At 40.6% G+C, this 18,283-nt stretch overlaps 1 protein-coding gene across 6 annotated transcripts in view; it reads right to left on the reverse strand.

Moving 5' to 3' along the window:
• Positions 1-18,283, reverse strand: part of unc5c (unc-5 netrin receptor C) — a 369,639-nt gene that overhangs the window by 285,281 nt on the left and 66,075 nt on the right. For 4 of the 6 annotated variants that reach the window (XM_062982202.1, XM_062982201.1, XM_062982199.1 and 1 more), the window contains exon 2: positions 15,572-15,631. The exons of the other annotated variants lie outside the window; for them this stretch is intronic. In XM_062982202.1, coding sequence (XP_062838272.1) covers positions 15,572-15,631 — 60 coding nt within the window. The remainder of the gene's footprint in view (positions 1-15,571; positions 15,632-18,283) is intronic. 6 annotated transcript variants of the gene reach the window in all.

Raw genomic sequence — 18,283 nt, forward strand, 5'->3', positions numbered from 1 at the left:
TTTTTAAGGGCTTCGAAAGCTTCCTGGCATTCTATTGTCCAGGTCAGTTTGGCCCCTGGGGCCTTCACTTTGGCTGTTTCTCCCCTACCTTTAGTCTTTAACAAATCCGTTAATGGCAAAGTGAGGCGCGCAAAGTCCTTGATAAATGTTCTATAGAAGTTTGCGAACCCTAGGAAGGATTGCAGCTGCTTCCGTGTTTTGGGGGCTTCCCACCCCCTCACGTCTTCTACCTTCGCAGGGTCCATCGCCACTCCCTGGGAGGAAATCCTATACCCCAGAAAGTCTATCTGGTCTTTATTGAACTCGCACTTGGCAAGCTTCGCATACAGTTTTGCTTCTCTCAACTTTTGCAGGACTTCCCTGACTAGTTCTATGTGTTGCTCCTTAGTCCGAGATACTAACAATATGTCATCTAAAAAAACAAAGACTCCCTTGTACAACAATGGATGCAACACTTCGTTGATTAATTGCATGAACGCGGCGCCTCCGCCGCACAAACCGAAAGGGAGCACACGATAATTGAATAATCCGAATGCACAGGAGAAGGCCGTCTTCCACCTGTCCTCTGGTTTAATCTGCAATTTATGGTACGCTTCAATTAAGTCCAATTTAGTGAATATCTGTCCCTCCGATAACTGGGCGATCAAGTCCTTCACTAAAGGTAGGGGGTATTTATTTCCAGAACTGATTGCATTCAGGCCCCTGTAGTCAATGCAGAGCCTCAGCGTTTGGTCCTTTTTGCGCCTGAACAACACAGGCGCCCCTAGAGGGGAATTTGAAGGCTCTATGAAACCCCTCGCTAGGTTTTTATCAATGTATTTTCTCAGTTCCTCCTTTTCCCTAGCCGACATTGGGTATATTTTTGCCTTAGGAAGCTCTGCTCCTGGGACTAGCTCTATCTTCACTTCAACTCTCCGCTTCGGTGGGAAACTGTCTGCTTCCTTCTCATCAAATACGTCCACAAAATCCCGATACTCTGGGGGTAATTTATCTGCCAGTTCTGCTATCCTGATAGAGTCTTCCTCCCCCCTTTTCCCCGGCTCCCTTTCCACTTCCTGGCTCCCTCCTTCCAACTTCATCCTGAAGATCATGCTCTTATCCTCCCAGTTGATTTGCGGGTTGGCCTGCCCCAGCCATGGCATGCCTAGTATAACATTATAGCTGGCTATTTGTGATATCACAAATGACACCTTTCCTTTCCAACTCCCTATCTTACACTTTACATCTTCGGCACTGTACTTAGCTAATGATCCCGATGCTGTGGATCCGTCCAACTGCGAAAAAGCTATTGGGGATTCTAGGTTCGTTCTTTCGCATCCCAATCCCTCGGCTAATTCAGGGGAGATGATGTTCCTGGAACATCCACAATCCACAAATGCTTTGCAGGTTGCTTGTTTGCTGCCACTTTCCAGCTGAATGGGGACCACTATCATGGCTTTGTCCTGACTTACCAACCCCCCCGAGTGGTGCCTCATCGGTGGTTCTTCCTCGGCGCGTTTCCCTGCCACGGCTCTTGGTTTGGGCGGGCCTCCGCCTTCCCCTTTTCTCTGCCAGCACTCGGCAGCCCTGTGGCCCAAACGGCCGCACACGAAGCAGCCCCTCCTGCTGGTGCTCACGTTCCCTGTCGGCTCCGTTCTCCTCCCGGCTGGGGTTGATCCCTCCTTCCGGCTCCCCTCTTTCATCTGCGGCCGCTGCTGTAGCCCTCCTCGGTGCCTCCTCGCCTGGGCCAGCGATGTCTCGATGCGCCCCGCCAGCTGAATCCATCCGCGCAGTGTGTCAGGCTCATCACGATGCACCGCCCAGGAGAGGATCTCCCGCCTGAGCCCCTCTTTGAAGAGTTCTATCTTTGTCACTGCAGACCATTCCGGCACCTTTTCAGCGAGGCATTGGAACTCCTCCGCATACTCAGATACCGACCTCTGCCCCTGGGAGACGGTCTTCAACTCCTCCCTCGCCCGGATCTGCTCCAGTGGATCTCGGAAACGGGTCTCCAGGGCCCCCATAAAGCGTCGGAGTGACCCCAGACATGGGTCGCGCCGCGCGTGTAGTTGAACGTACCAGCTGGCCGCTCCCCTCTTCAACACTGCACCAATGGCCCGTACCCGGCTGGATTCCGTTCTAAAAGTGTGGGCATTGTCCTCCATATAGCCCCTCACCGTGGTCAGGAAAAAATCCAGTTCAGAGGACTCTCCCCCAAACTCGATCCTTAGTTCCTCTCGTCTCGGTAGGGGTCCCTGTGGTGGCAATCCCCAATTCTCCGCCCGTCGCAAGCCCCCTTGCGGGCCAGTGGGCCCCGCTGCTGCTTCCCTTTGTCCTGTGCCACGCCCGGCATTCGCCAGGGGCACCAGGGTCTCAGTTGGGAGCGTAGCCGGGATTCTCGGAGGCTTTTCCCCTTCGTCGTCACTCTCCTCCACCCGCGTCAGGCTCGTTTGGATCTTGGGCCGGGCACCGGGCTCCTTTCGCATTTCCCTTCCCTTCGGTGCTGGGAGGTCTGCAAAGCCCTGGCTGCTTCCCATGCTCACGTCCCACATTGAGCTAGCCCGGAGTTCCCTTCCTCGCTCCGGCTCCGCCAAAACCGCCAGGCGCTCCATCGCCCTCGACATCACTGCCAGGGTGGTCTCCATCGCCGACATCCTCTCCTCCAGAAACACCATCTTTTGCGGGCCTGGGGAAGGTGAACCTTCCTCTCCTCCGGTGCTATCTCCCCGCACCACTCCGCGCCTCTGGGTTACCCCATTTGGCTGGGCATAAGCGGTGGATGACGCCAGGGCCGCCAGCTGGTGGAACTCAGCGTCCGTCTCGGGAGTGGCCCTTTCCGACCTTCCTCCTCCGGCGCCCAAGAGCTCTTCATCCTCCACTTGCATGTTACACCTCACCGCTACAGCGGGATGGTGTCCGTATTCTTGGCTTAGTGTCAGCTCACCACAGCCGCTCCTGAATGAACACACGAGACTCTCTGTGGTATCACCAGGAACTTTTACTGTAGGAAACATGAACATCAGAAAAGCCAAGAATGGGAGGCTCCGGCCAACCCTCCTTTATATACCCTCCCCCTCATTTGAACAGTCTCTTCCCGCTCAGTAAAACCCCGCGCAAATTCCCCGCCAAGTCCATCAGCCGTTTCTCCTCCGAGTCCTGGGACGCAGGTGTCTTATCAATGTCAGTGACCCTGAAACTCAGAGCCACATCCAGGCTCTAGTAGCAGGGTTCTGACATGTGTGTATGTGTGTGTGTGTATGTATGTGTGTGTGTGTGTAATATATATATATTTGTAGACTAAACAGTTCATTATCAGAAGCAAAGTTGCTTATTCTGTAGGAAATTATGCTGTGGGAAGAAAAAAGATCATTTGTCATTGGTTCAATTTTTACAAATCCCTGTTGATGTGATAATTGCAGAACCTTGGTAGCAGTTAAATTCACACACAAGGAAAACTTGGAAATTTCCTTAATGCTAGGTTACTACGCAAAGTTATGAATGGGGAAAACACAGGCAACTTCTCAGTTTCAATCCTCAAAACCCCACCCCCTCAGCTCTCAAAAGTTCCTCCATCCAGCCTTCAGATCTTCCAGTCTGAGCCAGTTCATGTTATCAGGCTCTTTTCTATGTAGGGCTCCAGATATATCCATTCCTCAACCTTGCTTATGAAACTCATGGCATGGAGGTGTTCTGATGTCTTGAACACACCAGACACCGATCCATGAAATTTAATCATCATTTAATCTAGCAATGTGAATCATCAATTGGTTTCTCGCAATTAAACACAGGTAATTTTGGGAAAGGATGGGACAATGATTTCTTTGGCCCTTTCTATTGCTTTTCTTAGGGATTTTATTTGGGAAAAAATCTATCACAAGAAAAAGAAAAAATAGCTCTGAGATATTGTTTACCAGCACTGACAATTTACTCTGATAAGTTTAAGAGGAGCATTCTCTATCAGATATAAGAGATTTTGGGACAGAATAGTTTCAGTCCATGAAGAGCTAATAATGTCTGTCGCTTTTAGGAGATACCAATGTGAGACAGACTAAGCAGGATAAATATATCTTCGTGGCTATGTAATTAATAAGATAACTTTCAAGCACAGTGAAATTCTGTTTAGAAATGATCTCTTCGTTTTTCTGTCGCCTCGATATCCTGGCATCTCTTCCTCTCTGGGGTCTCCTCCCATCTAGTCTAGGTAGTAACTTTTCCCCATGTAAGTCAGTGTACCCCATTAGGATAATAACAGTGTTAAGATAGATGATTTGATCAATAGGATAAATACATGTTGGAAGTGCATGTAGGTCCAGCATCAGCACACAGGCAGGCCAAATATGGACTGCTACCAGGATTATGTCATTACCAACAGTCTGGAATTGCTAAAAATGTATTTTCTGGAAGACTTTCACACAGCAAGAAGAAAATTGCTGCAATTACCTGTTGCTTCATTTGAGGAAAAAATGAAAGAAGAATTGCAGCCCTGCTACTTGCTAAACACATTTCAGGGACGCAATGAAATACAAAGGTTCCTGCAACTGTTTATTTAAGAAAAAAAGTCTACCGTCAGCATTTGCCTATAAAATTCATCCCATTCCATTAGAAGACAGATCTGTAGTTTTGCCGCTGAGTGTTAAGGCCTGGACACTTGACACTGTTTCTGAAGGAAACAGCACTGCCTTGGAATTGTGTGCATATAATTTTTCATTTACAACACTTGGTTTTTAAAAATGTGAATGACATATTATATACAACTGTAGGAGATAAGTAATGCATGATGCTTAACCTTGTGAGACAGAAATCACTTTTCATTTTCTCTTCAAAACACCATTGTGCAGAAATTGCTGAGTAATGCAATGAACGCTGTCCTCCTTCTCCCTGGGACCCAAATAGTGGCTACTGCATGACTGATACCTGCTTTTTGCCCAAAATGTCTATATTTAAAGAGCAGGAAATGATGTGATCAAACATGCCCTCCTGGCCAGACAAATCAGAAAGAGAGAAATGTACACTTCTCATTGGCTAGAAGGATCATGCAATTAGGATGCTAGCTGGTAGAAATAAAGTAAAGTATAAAACTATTGTTCTAAAAAACACAATTTGTCTCTTCTATAATGGATAGGCTTTTGCCCACATGCATATTTTTTTTCCTTTTTGCTTTTTTGTAATCGTAAAATAAACCTCACTTTTGATCTAAGAAACATTTGGTCATGTTTGCTATCCTTGAAGCTTCTGAAGCCTGGGGTGACAACCTCATCAAGGATTTCCCCTTGTTAAATTACTACTGAAACATCACCAGAACCCACTTGCTAAGGATTTGTCCCTACAACTCATGTTTTGATCCTGAAATCTCAGAGTCTGGAAGGGTTCTAACCTGGCAATCTTAGGCAGGGATGATAACAGTGCAGTTCTCTACATCAGGATTACAGAACTGCATGAGTTCCAGGCTAGCCATCCATCAAGGGCATCTGTTTTCTTTTGCAGTCACTCTCATACAAAGCGAGAAAAACTCACCTTCACTTCTGTCTCCATGTTGACCTTTACAAAATGGTTGGGAACTGACAGTGTTTTTTTTTCCCTGTCACCATTTTGAAAGTGGCTACAGAAGAAAATGTGTATTTGAGTAGTATGGAGTTCCGTTTCGTTTGTGAGGAATATTTCATGTTTCTGTGCATATGGGGATATTACATATAATTTGCCTTTTTTAAAAAAGGGGAGTTGGGAAAGCTTTGTGAGAGCTTCAGGGGTAAAAAGTGGAGCCTGGGTTCCTGTGGTCTGAGGGAATACACTTTGCCCACCTACTCCAGATGTTATTAAACATCAACTTTCAGCAACTCTATCTGGCTAGTCAATGGTGAAAAAAGGCAAGAGTAATAATTCAGTGTCTGAATTCCTGCAAAGTTCCCACCCTTACGTTATGAGCTGCCTTGATCCACAAGATAAGAGAATGAAAAGAGCAAGTGATATGAACTGAGGCATGACTACATAAGATGCTCTCTGCTTGTTACCACCATGCTGTTTCTCACAATTCCCAATCAGAAGCTTATAAGAAGTTCACAAGTGTAATAGCCCTCTCCTGTTGCTGTTTTGCCAAGTGTTATTCAAGAGCTATCTTGGTTTATTTGCATAGGTGATATATAGATATTACAGCTAGCTGACATCAATAGATGTATCCCCCATGAATAGGTTATTTCCTTTTCAAGCCTTTTCAAGCCATCTATGTTGGTGGCTATCACATTTTGAAGAAGTCAGTTTCATAGTTCAACAATGAATTGTCTCATCTCAATTTTCTATTTTTCAGTTGCACTGAATGGCCCTAGGTCCATACCATAGATGAAAGAAAATCCTTTCTAGCATGATCTTACCATGATTCCCCTACCTCAGCTAAAATATTCAGCTAAAGTTTCAGCTAAAAAGTTCAAATGTAGCCTCATGGGGAAGTCTTTGAAAGACTCTTTTAAAGTCAGAGACCAAAGTTGATTTTCAGATGTAAAAGTAACTTTGACAAGTGTCACCCGAGGGTATGGGCTCCTCAGGAAGATAATAACAGAATCCTAGAGTTGGAAGAAATTGTATGGGCCATCTAGGCCAACCCCCTGCCATGCAGGGAAAAAAATCAAATTACCCCTGGCAGATGGCCATCCTTTCCAATATTTATACATGGTGATCATGTCTCCTCTCAACCTTCTCTTCTGCAGGCTAAACATACTTAGCTCTTTAAGACGCTCCTCATTGGGCATGGTCTCCAGACATTTGATCATTTTAGTTGCCCTCCTCTGGACACGTTCCAGATTATCAATCTCTCTCTTGAACTGTGGTGCCTAGAATTGGACATAGTATTCCTGGTGAGGTCTGATCAAAGCAGAATAGAGAGGCACCATGACTTCCTTTGATCTAGACACTATACTTCTTTTGATGTCGCCCAAGATTCCATTAGCTTTTTTAGCTGCTGCATCACATTGTTCGCTCATGTTCAACTTGTAGTTTATTAAGTCTCCAAGGTCTTCTTCATATGTACTGTTGTCAAGTCAGGCGTCCCCCATCCTGTATCTGTGCATTTCATTTTTTCTGCCTAAGTGTAGTATCTTACATTTCTCCTTGTTGCAATTCATTTTGTTAGTTTAGGTTAAGATTCAGGTTAAGGTGGTTATGAATTCTGATCCTGAGTCATGAGTTTAAGTGAAAAGCAGACACTGGGACAAACAATGTATGAATGCCTGGCACTCTGAAAAATAAAAGTGGATGAAGTAGGTATAGGTGTGTATGTGTATATGTGTGTGTGTGTGTATGAAAGTAAAAAATAAAAACAAATAATAAGACAGTCCTGTCATTTGCTAAGGAGAAAATTTAGATCTGTTTAAATAGAAGGAGCTGGGAAGATTCTAATTAGTGAGATTAGCTGATTAGATAGCATTTCTTTGTTTACTCTTAAACCATTTGAAGTAATAATCAGGTCCTGTACGTTTCTAAAGTATATTAACACTCCATTAAAACGTGAAATGTGTCTGTTCTTTCCCAATTCTTTCTCCATGGAATGATTCCATGGTTCATTCTGCTGATTTACACTTTTGTTTTAGGTCAGTTCTATTACTAATCTAAGTGGAACACTGGCTATTATACTCTTCTTCATTAGTAGAAAGTGCCCCTGAAGCACTAGGATTAGAATAGATGGGACTACTTTAGCAATTCCTCATCCTGCCATTTTGTACTATATTAAGCACTAAAAATAATTGTGTAGTGTAGTTTAAAAAACAAACAAATATATCTGATCTTCTATTGCATACAGGTGTTTTAAATGGGAAAAAATGGTCTCTAAGTATAATTTTTTTCTATCCTACATGTGTTAACAGTAAAAAAAAAACCTTAAATCAAGTTTCACATATTTCAGTGAAATCAGAAGTTCTTTCAATTTAGATTTTGTATCGTTTTCTCTCCCATAATGGAGACAGAGCAACAGGAGCTGTAGGGAATATTCTGTAGTTCTTAAAACACAAACAACAACATTTGTTGTTGCCCAAGAGTTTCTTCAAAACCCTGAACTAGAAACATGATCATAAAAGGGAGCTGGAGGGGGGTTAATTCTCAGAGGCTTGAGGAAAGGTGCAGCCATGAACATTTTTAAAAGCCCTTTATTTTGAATCTTATGAAAAATACAAAATAATATATCATTGCTTTGTACTTTTCATTAAAGATTCAAAACAAGAGTTTAAAAATGTTTATGGCTCTATTCCTATGTAAAGCCAGGAGAATCTCGGTTATTTTTATTTTTTTTAACTGTAACACAATACATGACCAACCAAAAGAGAAACATAGGGGAAAATAAACAAATCAAATATCAGATAACATTAATAGTCCTTCTTACCTTCAACTACTAAATAAAACATTTAAGCTATTTTAAAATGGCATTGTTCAAAGAAATCCATTTAATAATTTAGAAGAAAGTAACATTCATGTGGTCTTTGCTGAACTGCATCTGCAAAAACAGAAGATACTTTAGATAAACTTTACATTTTACTGCTGTCTTGCAGCAGTTTTCAAAGGAGATGTCAAATTTATAGAGCCAGTGTAGTATACTGGTTTGAACGTTGGTCTAGGACTTTGGGGCACAAGGATGCAAATTCCCACTCGGCCATGGAAACTCACAGGGGATGTGTCTACACTGTAGAATTAATGCAGCTTGACACCACTTTAAATGATATGGGTCAATGCTATGGAATTATGGAGTCATAGCTTAGTGAGGCATCAGGACTATTTGGCAGACTATATAAAACTACAACTCCTAAGATTTCATAGTGTATACATGCTCTGGGTGAACTTATCCAATCTCCCACCCACACTGCAGAATTATAGCAGTCTGATGCCACTTTAGCTGTCATAGTTCCATCCTATGGGATCTTGAGATTTAAAGTTTGTCACAGTATCATCGCATTCTGGCACAAAATCATGGTTAAAGGTTGATATATATTGTTATAGTTGCACTTAGTAATAATTGAGTCCTTGGTGGCACAATGGGTTAAACCCTTGTGCCAGCATGACTGCTGACTGAAAGGTTGGTGGTTCAAATTGGGGAGTGGGGTGAGCTCCTGTCTGTCAGTTCTAGCTCCTCATGTGGGGACATGAGAGAAGCCTCCCAAATAATGGTAAAATACAAAAAAAACACAAAACATCCAGGCGTCCGCTGGGTAAAGTCCTTGCAGACAGCCAATTATCTCAAACCAGAAGTGACTTGCAGTTTCTCAGGTTGCTCCTGACATTAAAAAAACAAAAAACGTAGTAATAATATGCCAAATTTCTTCTTGCATGACATCAGAATATAGTTTAAACAGCACCAGGCTGTAATAATTAATATTTCCATAAATAGGTGGGATTAATATTTACCTCAAATTAATACGCACACTATCATACAACAACTGGCTTATATGAAAAGTAGATGTAAACCCCTTTAAAATACATATAAAAGTGTTTAAAGCTACCACAAATAATATATACGATAGGGCCAAGAACCATGAACAGCACAATGGTTTCAGGTGTCCTCCTGAGACCAGGCTTGTAGCAGCTAGTATCTATCTGTCTTACCTCAAAGAATCATTTAGCAGAAGTACCTGTACTTCAGATTTTAATGAATAAACAGCCACATGTAGAAGCAAAATTAAAGCACTGTAGTCCTAAACCATGAAGGCCTTTAATTATCAAGACCAGTACTTTAAATCAAGCCTTACAATTACATGGAAACAAGTGCAGTAGGCACTGTAGCAATAACATCATCATAATGTCCAATGCCGCTTCACAATATACCAATTTAACTGTGGCTTCCAATTGGCCTTCAAAGGCAACCTTTCATAATGTGAATTACTGGAAGCTAGCTGAATATGAATTGCTAACAACATGGGTTCCACTGCTCTCTACTATGTTCAGAGGCTGTCAAATGAACAAAAGCAGTGGCACTCTTCTTTGGAACCAATTTTAATTGATTGAAGCACATTTAATAATCTTACAAAACAATTATATTTATTTAATATCCTGCCTATTTCTCAATATGGTACTCAACCCCTGTGCATCTTTACTTACCTGTAAATTCTACTTGGTTCAGTGAAGCCAGTTCAATGTTCTAGGTATGTTCAGGACTGCAGCCTTAAGCACACAAAAAGAACCACTAACAAACTTACAAACACAGGCAATTTTCACCCTCTTGTTTCCAGTTGGGGAACTATTTTATATCATACATTAGCACATTCCACCTTTACCATTTATTATATTTAGCTTTATGCCTCTGTCCATCAAATGTCCATTTAAGCATATTTGCTCAGTGGTTCTATTACCTACAGAAACTGTAGAAATACCTGAAGTATATTCTTTTCTGATAATCTGAAATCAGGCTGCAGCTCCATAAACTTCTATTATTACTTGATTTGAACTGCTGTATTGGAAAATATGGATTCAGCACAGGAACCTTGCTGCAACGTGTCCTAGAATGCTTTAGTGTTGTTACATGTTTATTAAGTAACTGATTGGAAATTGTGATCATGCAGTGAATTACTGAGTCCACTAAAGAAACTTTGAAAAGAGGAGAATCCAAGTAATCATGCACAACTTGCTTTGTGTTTTCTCCTTGAAAGCTAACAACTAGATACAACAGAGTCCCAAAAGGTCAAAATCTCTTTTCTCCATGGAACTGTCTACAAGAGACTTTAATCAAATTGAAGGCCCTGACAAAATTACTTTCAGAAAGGAAACACAACAAGGGACAGAGTTCTTGACGGAAGATTATGTATACAGGCAGTCCCCCCAAGTCACGAACAAGATGGGTTCTGTAGATTTGTTCTTAAGCTGAATTTGTATGTGAATGGGAACAGATACATTTTTAAGTGTAAGACCTGCCAAATATATATTCTTTTAGCTTTGGATAGCATAGGGAAGAGTTAACACCCCTGTGGTGTTTGTTTTGCTGTCTGTGCCCCTGATCAGAAGGTTTCATCTCATTATCTGTCCCTGTGATTGGATTTTGGGAATTAGGCTTGTTGTGGAAACAAGGTGAGAAACCTTCAGTTGAGACACATTTTCCCCATGATAACTCTTTCAGGAATGAATTTCCCTTCTGAGGGGTAGATTTCTCTCACTTCCTGTTGTCTCACTCCTGTTTGTAACTATGAGTCATTTGTTTTGGATGTGTATAACTTGGGGACCGCCTGTACTTTGTTCTGCGGATTATGATTATTGAGTGTTGTCACTATTGTCAGAAAGGAGACAATATGACATTAAAAGCAAATAATTTCTGCTTGTGTGTGTGTGTGTGTGTGTGTGAAAGGGTGGGAAGCAATGACGAAGAGCAGCCTTTGATTCTGCCTGCTGTCACTTTTATCTTCTATTTTGGGAGAGTGCTGGCCAACACCCTGGGGCATCTGTCACACAGGACTCCTGTGCCTTTCTGATTCCAAACCTCAGGCCAGGAAGTATGTCGAAGGCCAGTAAACCACTCAGCGCTTGACTCTTCTTCATAAATAATTCCTCTAGGCCACTGAGGAAGACTAGAAGCAGCTCTCAGCTTCATTATGGTTACTTGAGAGCACTCTCCAGCCCCGCATCTGTTCAGTCCGCTTATTCCTCTGTGGGAAACTGTAGCGGCCCATTGGGAGTGATGAGAGAAAGCAGGCAGCCGAGACTCTTCTCCTTGCCTGGAATCCTCACTCCTGTGCAATCAATCACAGCAGAAAGGTCAACAGACAGCTTTCAAATAACTGATCCATTTAACTACTGACATTGATCTGGGCTGGAAAAGTAGAGATGGCGGAGAGGGGAGAGGAAACACAAGGCAAAGAGGCAAAAGGGAAGGCAGCGAAGGAAGAATATGTCGATCAATCAGTGGATAGCTAAAGATCTCCTCCAGTTTAGAAGAAAGACTCAAAAAGATACTCCCACAAGTAATTAATTCTCAATTTGTTAAATTAAGGACAGGCTTTATTCTCTTGCCTTTGCCTCAATGATAAGACAGAGACATACAAATGCAAAAGGACACAGATAAAGATAAAAAGAAGGCAAGATGAGGACCTCGAAGGCAGACATTTCCGATCTTCCAACAGCAGAACCACACTTTTCCCAAATGATCAGAGATGCAATTCATGTAGTACTCTTATGTTTTATAGAGTGTGTACGAGTGAGAACCTACTCCCAGTATTTCTATACATACCTTACATTGGCAATACAATTCTGTTATCGCAGAGTTGACAGAGGAATCCACTCATGTCAGTACAGAGACACGGTAGATTCCTCCAGAGCCATCTTGTAGATTAGTAGTTAAGGAAGAGCAGCATCAAGCAAATACTTCTATGAGAAAATGCCCCAGTCACATAGGCTTCTTTCTTTTAACCTGTGGGATACTAGTTGATCTTTTACAGCACTCCAGAAGCTTTTTTAGATTATTCTTTGGCAGGGATGATCTGTAAAGATTGCTTCTCAAAAGTAGATGGGTACAAAGCCAAAAGTGGGTATGTCTACCCCTTGTTGTCTCTTTCTATCCCTCTGTCCTTTTCTGTCTCTCCCTCTTCCTTTTGGCCATTTTTTTCTTCTCTGTCCCCAAGGATGAATAGTTTGCTCTTGCCAGAGGTTAGAATCAATCACTTGCAGAGAGCTTTTGAACATTAAAGCCAGCATGTACAGGGAGAAAGAAAAGCTAAAGCTAAATTTTTATAAATGACTTGACTGCTGGAATAGAGGGCAAGCTTATCAAATTTGCAGATAATGCCAAATTAGGAGAGGTACATAATGCCCCAGAGGACAGGAATGAGATTCAAAATGACTTTAACAGATTAGAGAGCTGGGCCAAAAATAACAATGATTTACAACAGGGAGAAATTTAAGGTGCTACACTTAAACAGAAAGAAAATGAAATGTACAGATATTTGACGAAGGACACCTGAATTGACATGTGGAAGGGATCTAGGAGTCTTAATAGGCACAAGCTGGTCAACTGTCAACTGTGTAATTCGGCAGCAAAAATAACCAATGCAATTCCAGTCTATATCAATGAGAATATAACATCCAGATTAAGGAAAGTAATACTCCTACTCTAATTTGCATCAAAGACTAAGACATGGAGCAATGGATTTAAACTAGAGGAAAAGAAATTACTGATAGTAAGAGCTGTCTGACAGTATAATTTGATACCATGGCATGTGTTGTAGTATCCTCTTTGGTTTTTAAGTAGGGGCTGTATGGTTATCTGTCAGGAGTGCTTTGTGTATTCCTGAATGGCAGGGGACTGGATTGGATGGCTGTTGTATCCTCTTTCATTTCTATGTCTCTATAACTCACCCTGAGTCCCTTTGCGTGAGAAGGGCAGGATATAAATGTTGTAAATAAATAAATAAATAAATAAATAAAACTCTATGATGATTGGAAAGCTGCAACTAGCCTGCATACTTTAGTGATTGCTTGCCATTTTTTCCTAAAGGTGTATTGAAGCCATAATGTTTACATATAAGAAGATATATTGTCTTGGAGTTTATTACAAAATCAATGTTAATGCTACCAATACTATTTTTGCTTATTTACTAGTCTGAATGCGTATCCCAGAACACAGATTGAATTGTGTCTTTTTATTAACACACACAAAGTAGTCTACTGTTTTATAGGCTCCCTTTAAAAAAATGAGCACATAAACCATTTCAGTATGTTCAAGAAGAAAAGCCCATCACTCTCACATGATGAATTCATACAAGTCTCTTCTTATCGGAATTAAATGTGCAAGTAGGAAGCAGTAGATTCACACGTACTCTATGTATTCTAAAAATGTTATCACAAAGCCAGAAAAGCTAGGTCTCCTGATAATATGAAGGCATATTGTTTCTCTTCCAATCGTCATCAAACGGGATGGATTTACACATTTTTCTTCTATATATGCCCATCCTCTGTTACTGTGTGTCTTCAATCAGTTTTTGCCTTATGGCAACCTACAGGGAATGTATTGCAGGATTTTCTTGGCAAGCTTTGTTCATACAAGGTTTGCCATTGCTTTCTTCTGAGACTTAGATAATGCGACTTGTCCAGGGTCACCCAACAGGTTTCATAGCCTATTAGGAATTTGAATTCTGGCATCTAGAGTCTTGATACAACACTCAGATGACTATGCCACACTGGTTCTTGCTCTTCCTGGTGATATGGAAATTTCTTAGCTTTGAACTTACTGGGTTTCTCCCAATCCCTGCTGTTTTCCTTCCTGTGGAAAATGGACACATACATCTCTTTTCCTATTGTCATGCACCAATGAGTCCTGTCTTCCCCAGAATGCATTAAATATTGACAGAATTGCGGGAAAGGTTGCTCACTCTTCTCCCAATAAACAGTGGGATTGGATGTGTGATTAGGACAAAGTTTATAGTTGGATATTTTCTCCACATCGAAGTAGGCAAAGAGTTATAAAAGCAGATAACATTCCACACAGTTCTACTGAAGCCATCTATTGTAAAAGCTCCCTCCTTTCACGAGGCCACTTACATTCTAATTATCAGGCCTGCTACAAATCTACTTAAGTCAAGGAAGAGGGTTAGCTCTGATCTGACCTTACACCTCCTCGAATGAGAATAATATATGGTCATTTAAATATTCTAGACTGTCCTTGAAGCAGGGTGGGTGAAGTCCCTAGACATAATGGTTCCGATCAGCCAGAGATTCCCACAAGGAGTATATCTCAATAAAAATGAGCCAATGAAAGAAAATGCACTCAAACAGTTATCCCTGGCATAATAAGTGAAAGCCTATGTATGTTTATGTAACTGTGCCAGGAGAAGTGGTATTATGTTAAGGATGGAGAGAGGAATAGAATTAGAATTAGATATCAACAACAGGATTAAATGGTAAAGTATATCTAGTATGGAGAATCCTGTTTGTAAGATAATCTTTTTTCTACAAAAGGAAGAATATTAAAGTAAATAACGGAAAGAAACCCAGAAAGCGCTAAGCTTTCTTGTACAACAGATGGGTAATGCAATCTGGTGAACCACATACATTTGCTTTCTGCATGTACTGTTTTTAAAAGGCTACTAGGGAATTTTATTTTAGCTCTCACATTGATAAACATGTGCATTACAGATACACCACTACCACCACCACATTCAATACACATAAACACATAAACCTAACACATGACCATATAGACATTACAATGATTCTGCCAACACTTGCAGATCCATTATGCTACCATTGTTTGTGAGAGTGTTATTCTAAAAAGAGAATATTTACCCTCTTAATGCTAAATTGTAGCACCACTTTCATTCGATTGAGAGCTGGTAGTTATAAATGAAGATGAAACTAAATTATGAAAAAGAGTAATACATGGATGTGGACAATGTGATACTAAATAGAAGCCTAACTTTTAGTGAAATAATATGAATCACCTTTTTTCAAATGTCATAAATAAAGGCAAAAATCACTGTCTTGAGAGGCCACTTCTAATACTTATGAGTATAGATAATATCTCATCTTGGTTCCCATTAACACAGATTATCCATTTAGCTAATAGAAAGGAGAGTGTACTGTTCAATTTTTATTCATGCAAGTGGCCTTCGAATTTGGAAATTTTGATGCAATTATTACTTACATATATCACCAATACGAATAAATTCTTCAGAGGGTAGCACTCTAGCATAATCCTTCCCATCTGAAAAAAATGAGTAAAATACCAAATAACTTGGCTTGTTGTGGAAATCTAACCATGGTGTCGTGGACTGGGTTTTAAGTTAGGACTCAGAGAGACCAGGTTTTAAATTTCAGCTTAACCATGGAGTCCCAGAGTGGGAGAAGCATTTTAAACCAATATTGAATGATATGTATTTAGTTACAGCAAACACTGGTAAAAATAACCAGATTGATTATTTTGTTTTTGTTAATCTACCCACAACTTTGGACTTCATGGCATAAGATCAGCTATGAAACAAACTGTTATATATAAAAATAGATCAAAAATCAAATTCTGATTACAAAGCTGAAGCCTGTAACATCCACACTTGTCCAAAGTACACTTGGAATGCTTTTTATAACCTTTTTATGGTATAGATCAGTGAAACAGTTCAGAAAATGGAAGGTTATGGATCCATCCCAACTCCAAACCATCCACTTCAGGTACTGTTGCATTATTATACTTCCATGCTATGAGTGTTTCCTTCACAAGTAGGGTTAAAGAGAAAATGAAACTTAAAATGATAAGATCAGCAATTAGATTATATATGTTGTGTCCATCTACCTATCTCCACATAACACACACATATTTAAAAACAATAGCGGGTGCCTCTGAAGCAGGCTGAACCCAGCATTGATATACAAATGGCACGGAGCTGCTCTTGAATTCCTGTCATAAACCTACCAATGTAATTTGATCCTCCCCCCCCCCCCCCCCCAATAGTGGAGGTAATCATCTAGTGGCACTAACAACTGGAATTTTTATAAGCAAAGGTCATTGCCCACTTTTTACATGAGCTTAATTGTAAGTTGCCTATGATCAAATTCTTTGGAAGTGATGTTTAAAAGAACTCTTGTGTTTCCCTTAGGGCACACCAGCTGCAACATTGTAAGTTAGTCAGGTTTCCTTCCATTCCAGCTTAAATAAATAAGGTGTTAATCATGGACTATTTAAAGCTAAACCAGATGCTTGACAGGCTCTCCTCAAAATGTTCACTTGAATGGCTATCGTCACATAGCTGATGTAAGATGTATTATTTTCATATTACTGTACAATCTATCAATGGCATCCCTAAATGCAGCTGAGTGTGGAACATGAAAGAAGTCAGAATACTTGGAAAAGGCTCCTAATTGAATAAGCATATTTTTAGTGCAAATCTTGATACTTGCCATAATTAAATACTGTTATGTCTTAGGCACAAAAGAAAACTTTCATATGATTGCGGTTTCAAATGATATCATCTACTTACCTGGATACTTAATTCTTCTAATACCAACTTGGCCAATGCCTGTCTCCAAGGGATATTATCCACTAACAGTATTACCACCCATCAAACCAAAGACAGGCAACTGCATAAGTCGTAGGGGCAAGTTTTTTTCTATACCTCCCAATAAGCCACCACAGCACACAGCCAATAATCTTGAAGTCATGTCACGTCACTTATGGTTGCCCTTTCGGCCAGTTTTCAACCATTTTAAGAGACTTTTATAAACTTGGGGAGGAACAAACCAGGTTAGCATAGTTTGGATGCATTTTTTGGGATTTAAAATACCATTTTGTTTAAAATGCATGGGAGTCTTGATGAAAAAAAAGTACACCGGCTCCTGCTTTAATCAGTGATTAGATACACATTTCTCTCAGGATGCTTTATTTTTTAAACTTTATTGTTGCTATTTGTTTATGAAGAATGTATTACTTATAGAACTTCATTCTTTACAAAAGCAACTGTAAAATAAGGATCAGCTATGTCCTCCTAATATCTTTCTCTTGTATTGGAAGTCATTTGTAGTGATCAATTTTACCCTGCATGAAGAGGATAAAAGCTAAGGTAGGCTGTAAGTGTCTTGTGTTGTGTTGTGTGTCTGCTCCAGAAAGAATGGGACCTTAATGAATCAGCTTCCCTGGGGTATTCTCGCTACCTTGCACTCTTTTGCTCCTTTGAAAGAGTTGCTTTCGGAGGGCAAGTGAGTATGATTACTGGGTTAGTAGCAGTCAGAAATTATCAAATTGTTACAACTTGTTTGACCTTAAGACTATAAAGCTTCAGAAGTTAAAATCCCCTTTGATCCATAATACTGTTTGTTGGATTCCACTCCAGGGACGTTACCTGAAAAGCAGTAAGAGCTGGTTTTTAGGATAATATTTTAGGTATTATTTATACTGCTACAGCTAAAACGGCTTGATATAATTAAGCCCTTTCACTGAAATTGGCATTTTATGTTATTTAGCTGCTGCTGGACCTTGAATTAACAGCATGTTTCTAGCCAATGAATAGCTAGAAGAAAAACATGGAACAGTGTTCTTTAATCAAATTAAGGCTGTCATTTAACCAGATGGGAAGTTGCTTATTTACCAGCTATTTCTTTACATCAAAATACAATCCTAGTACACGACAGTTGTTTGATCTTAATCCTTCCCTGAAGGAACATAGCCCGCTTGTCTTTTATTAGATCAACCATATGAAGGGCACTAGCTTTCAACAATTTCTACAAGTTTGTGCATTCAGATTTAGACATACATATAGATATAGATGTGGATCACTGTTACATGCTTGTTCCAGACAATGTTATTCTGTTTATCACTAAGTTCATGACTAATCCCACCTGGATATTCTTATTTCATGCCCACCTATGG

The sequence above is a fragment of the Anolis carolinensis genome, chromosome 5 (genome assembly GCF_035594765.1).
Source record: "Anolis carolinensis isolate JA03-04 chromosome 5, rAnoCar3.1.pri, whole genome shotgun sequence".
NCBI classification, from domain to species: domain Eukaryota; kingdom Metazoa; phylum Chordata; class Lepidosauria; order Squamata; family Dactyloidae; genus Anolis; species Anolis carolinensis.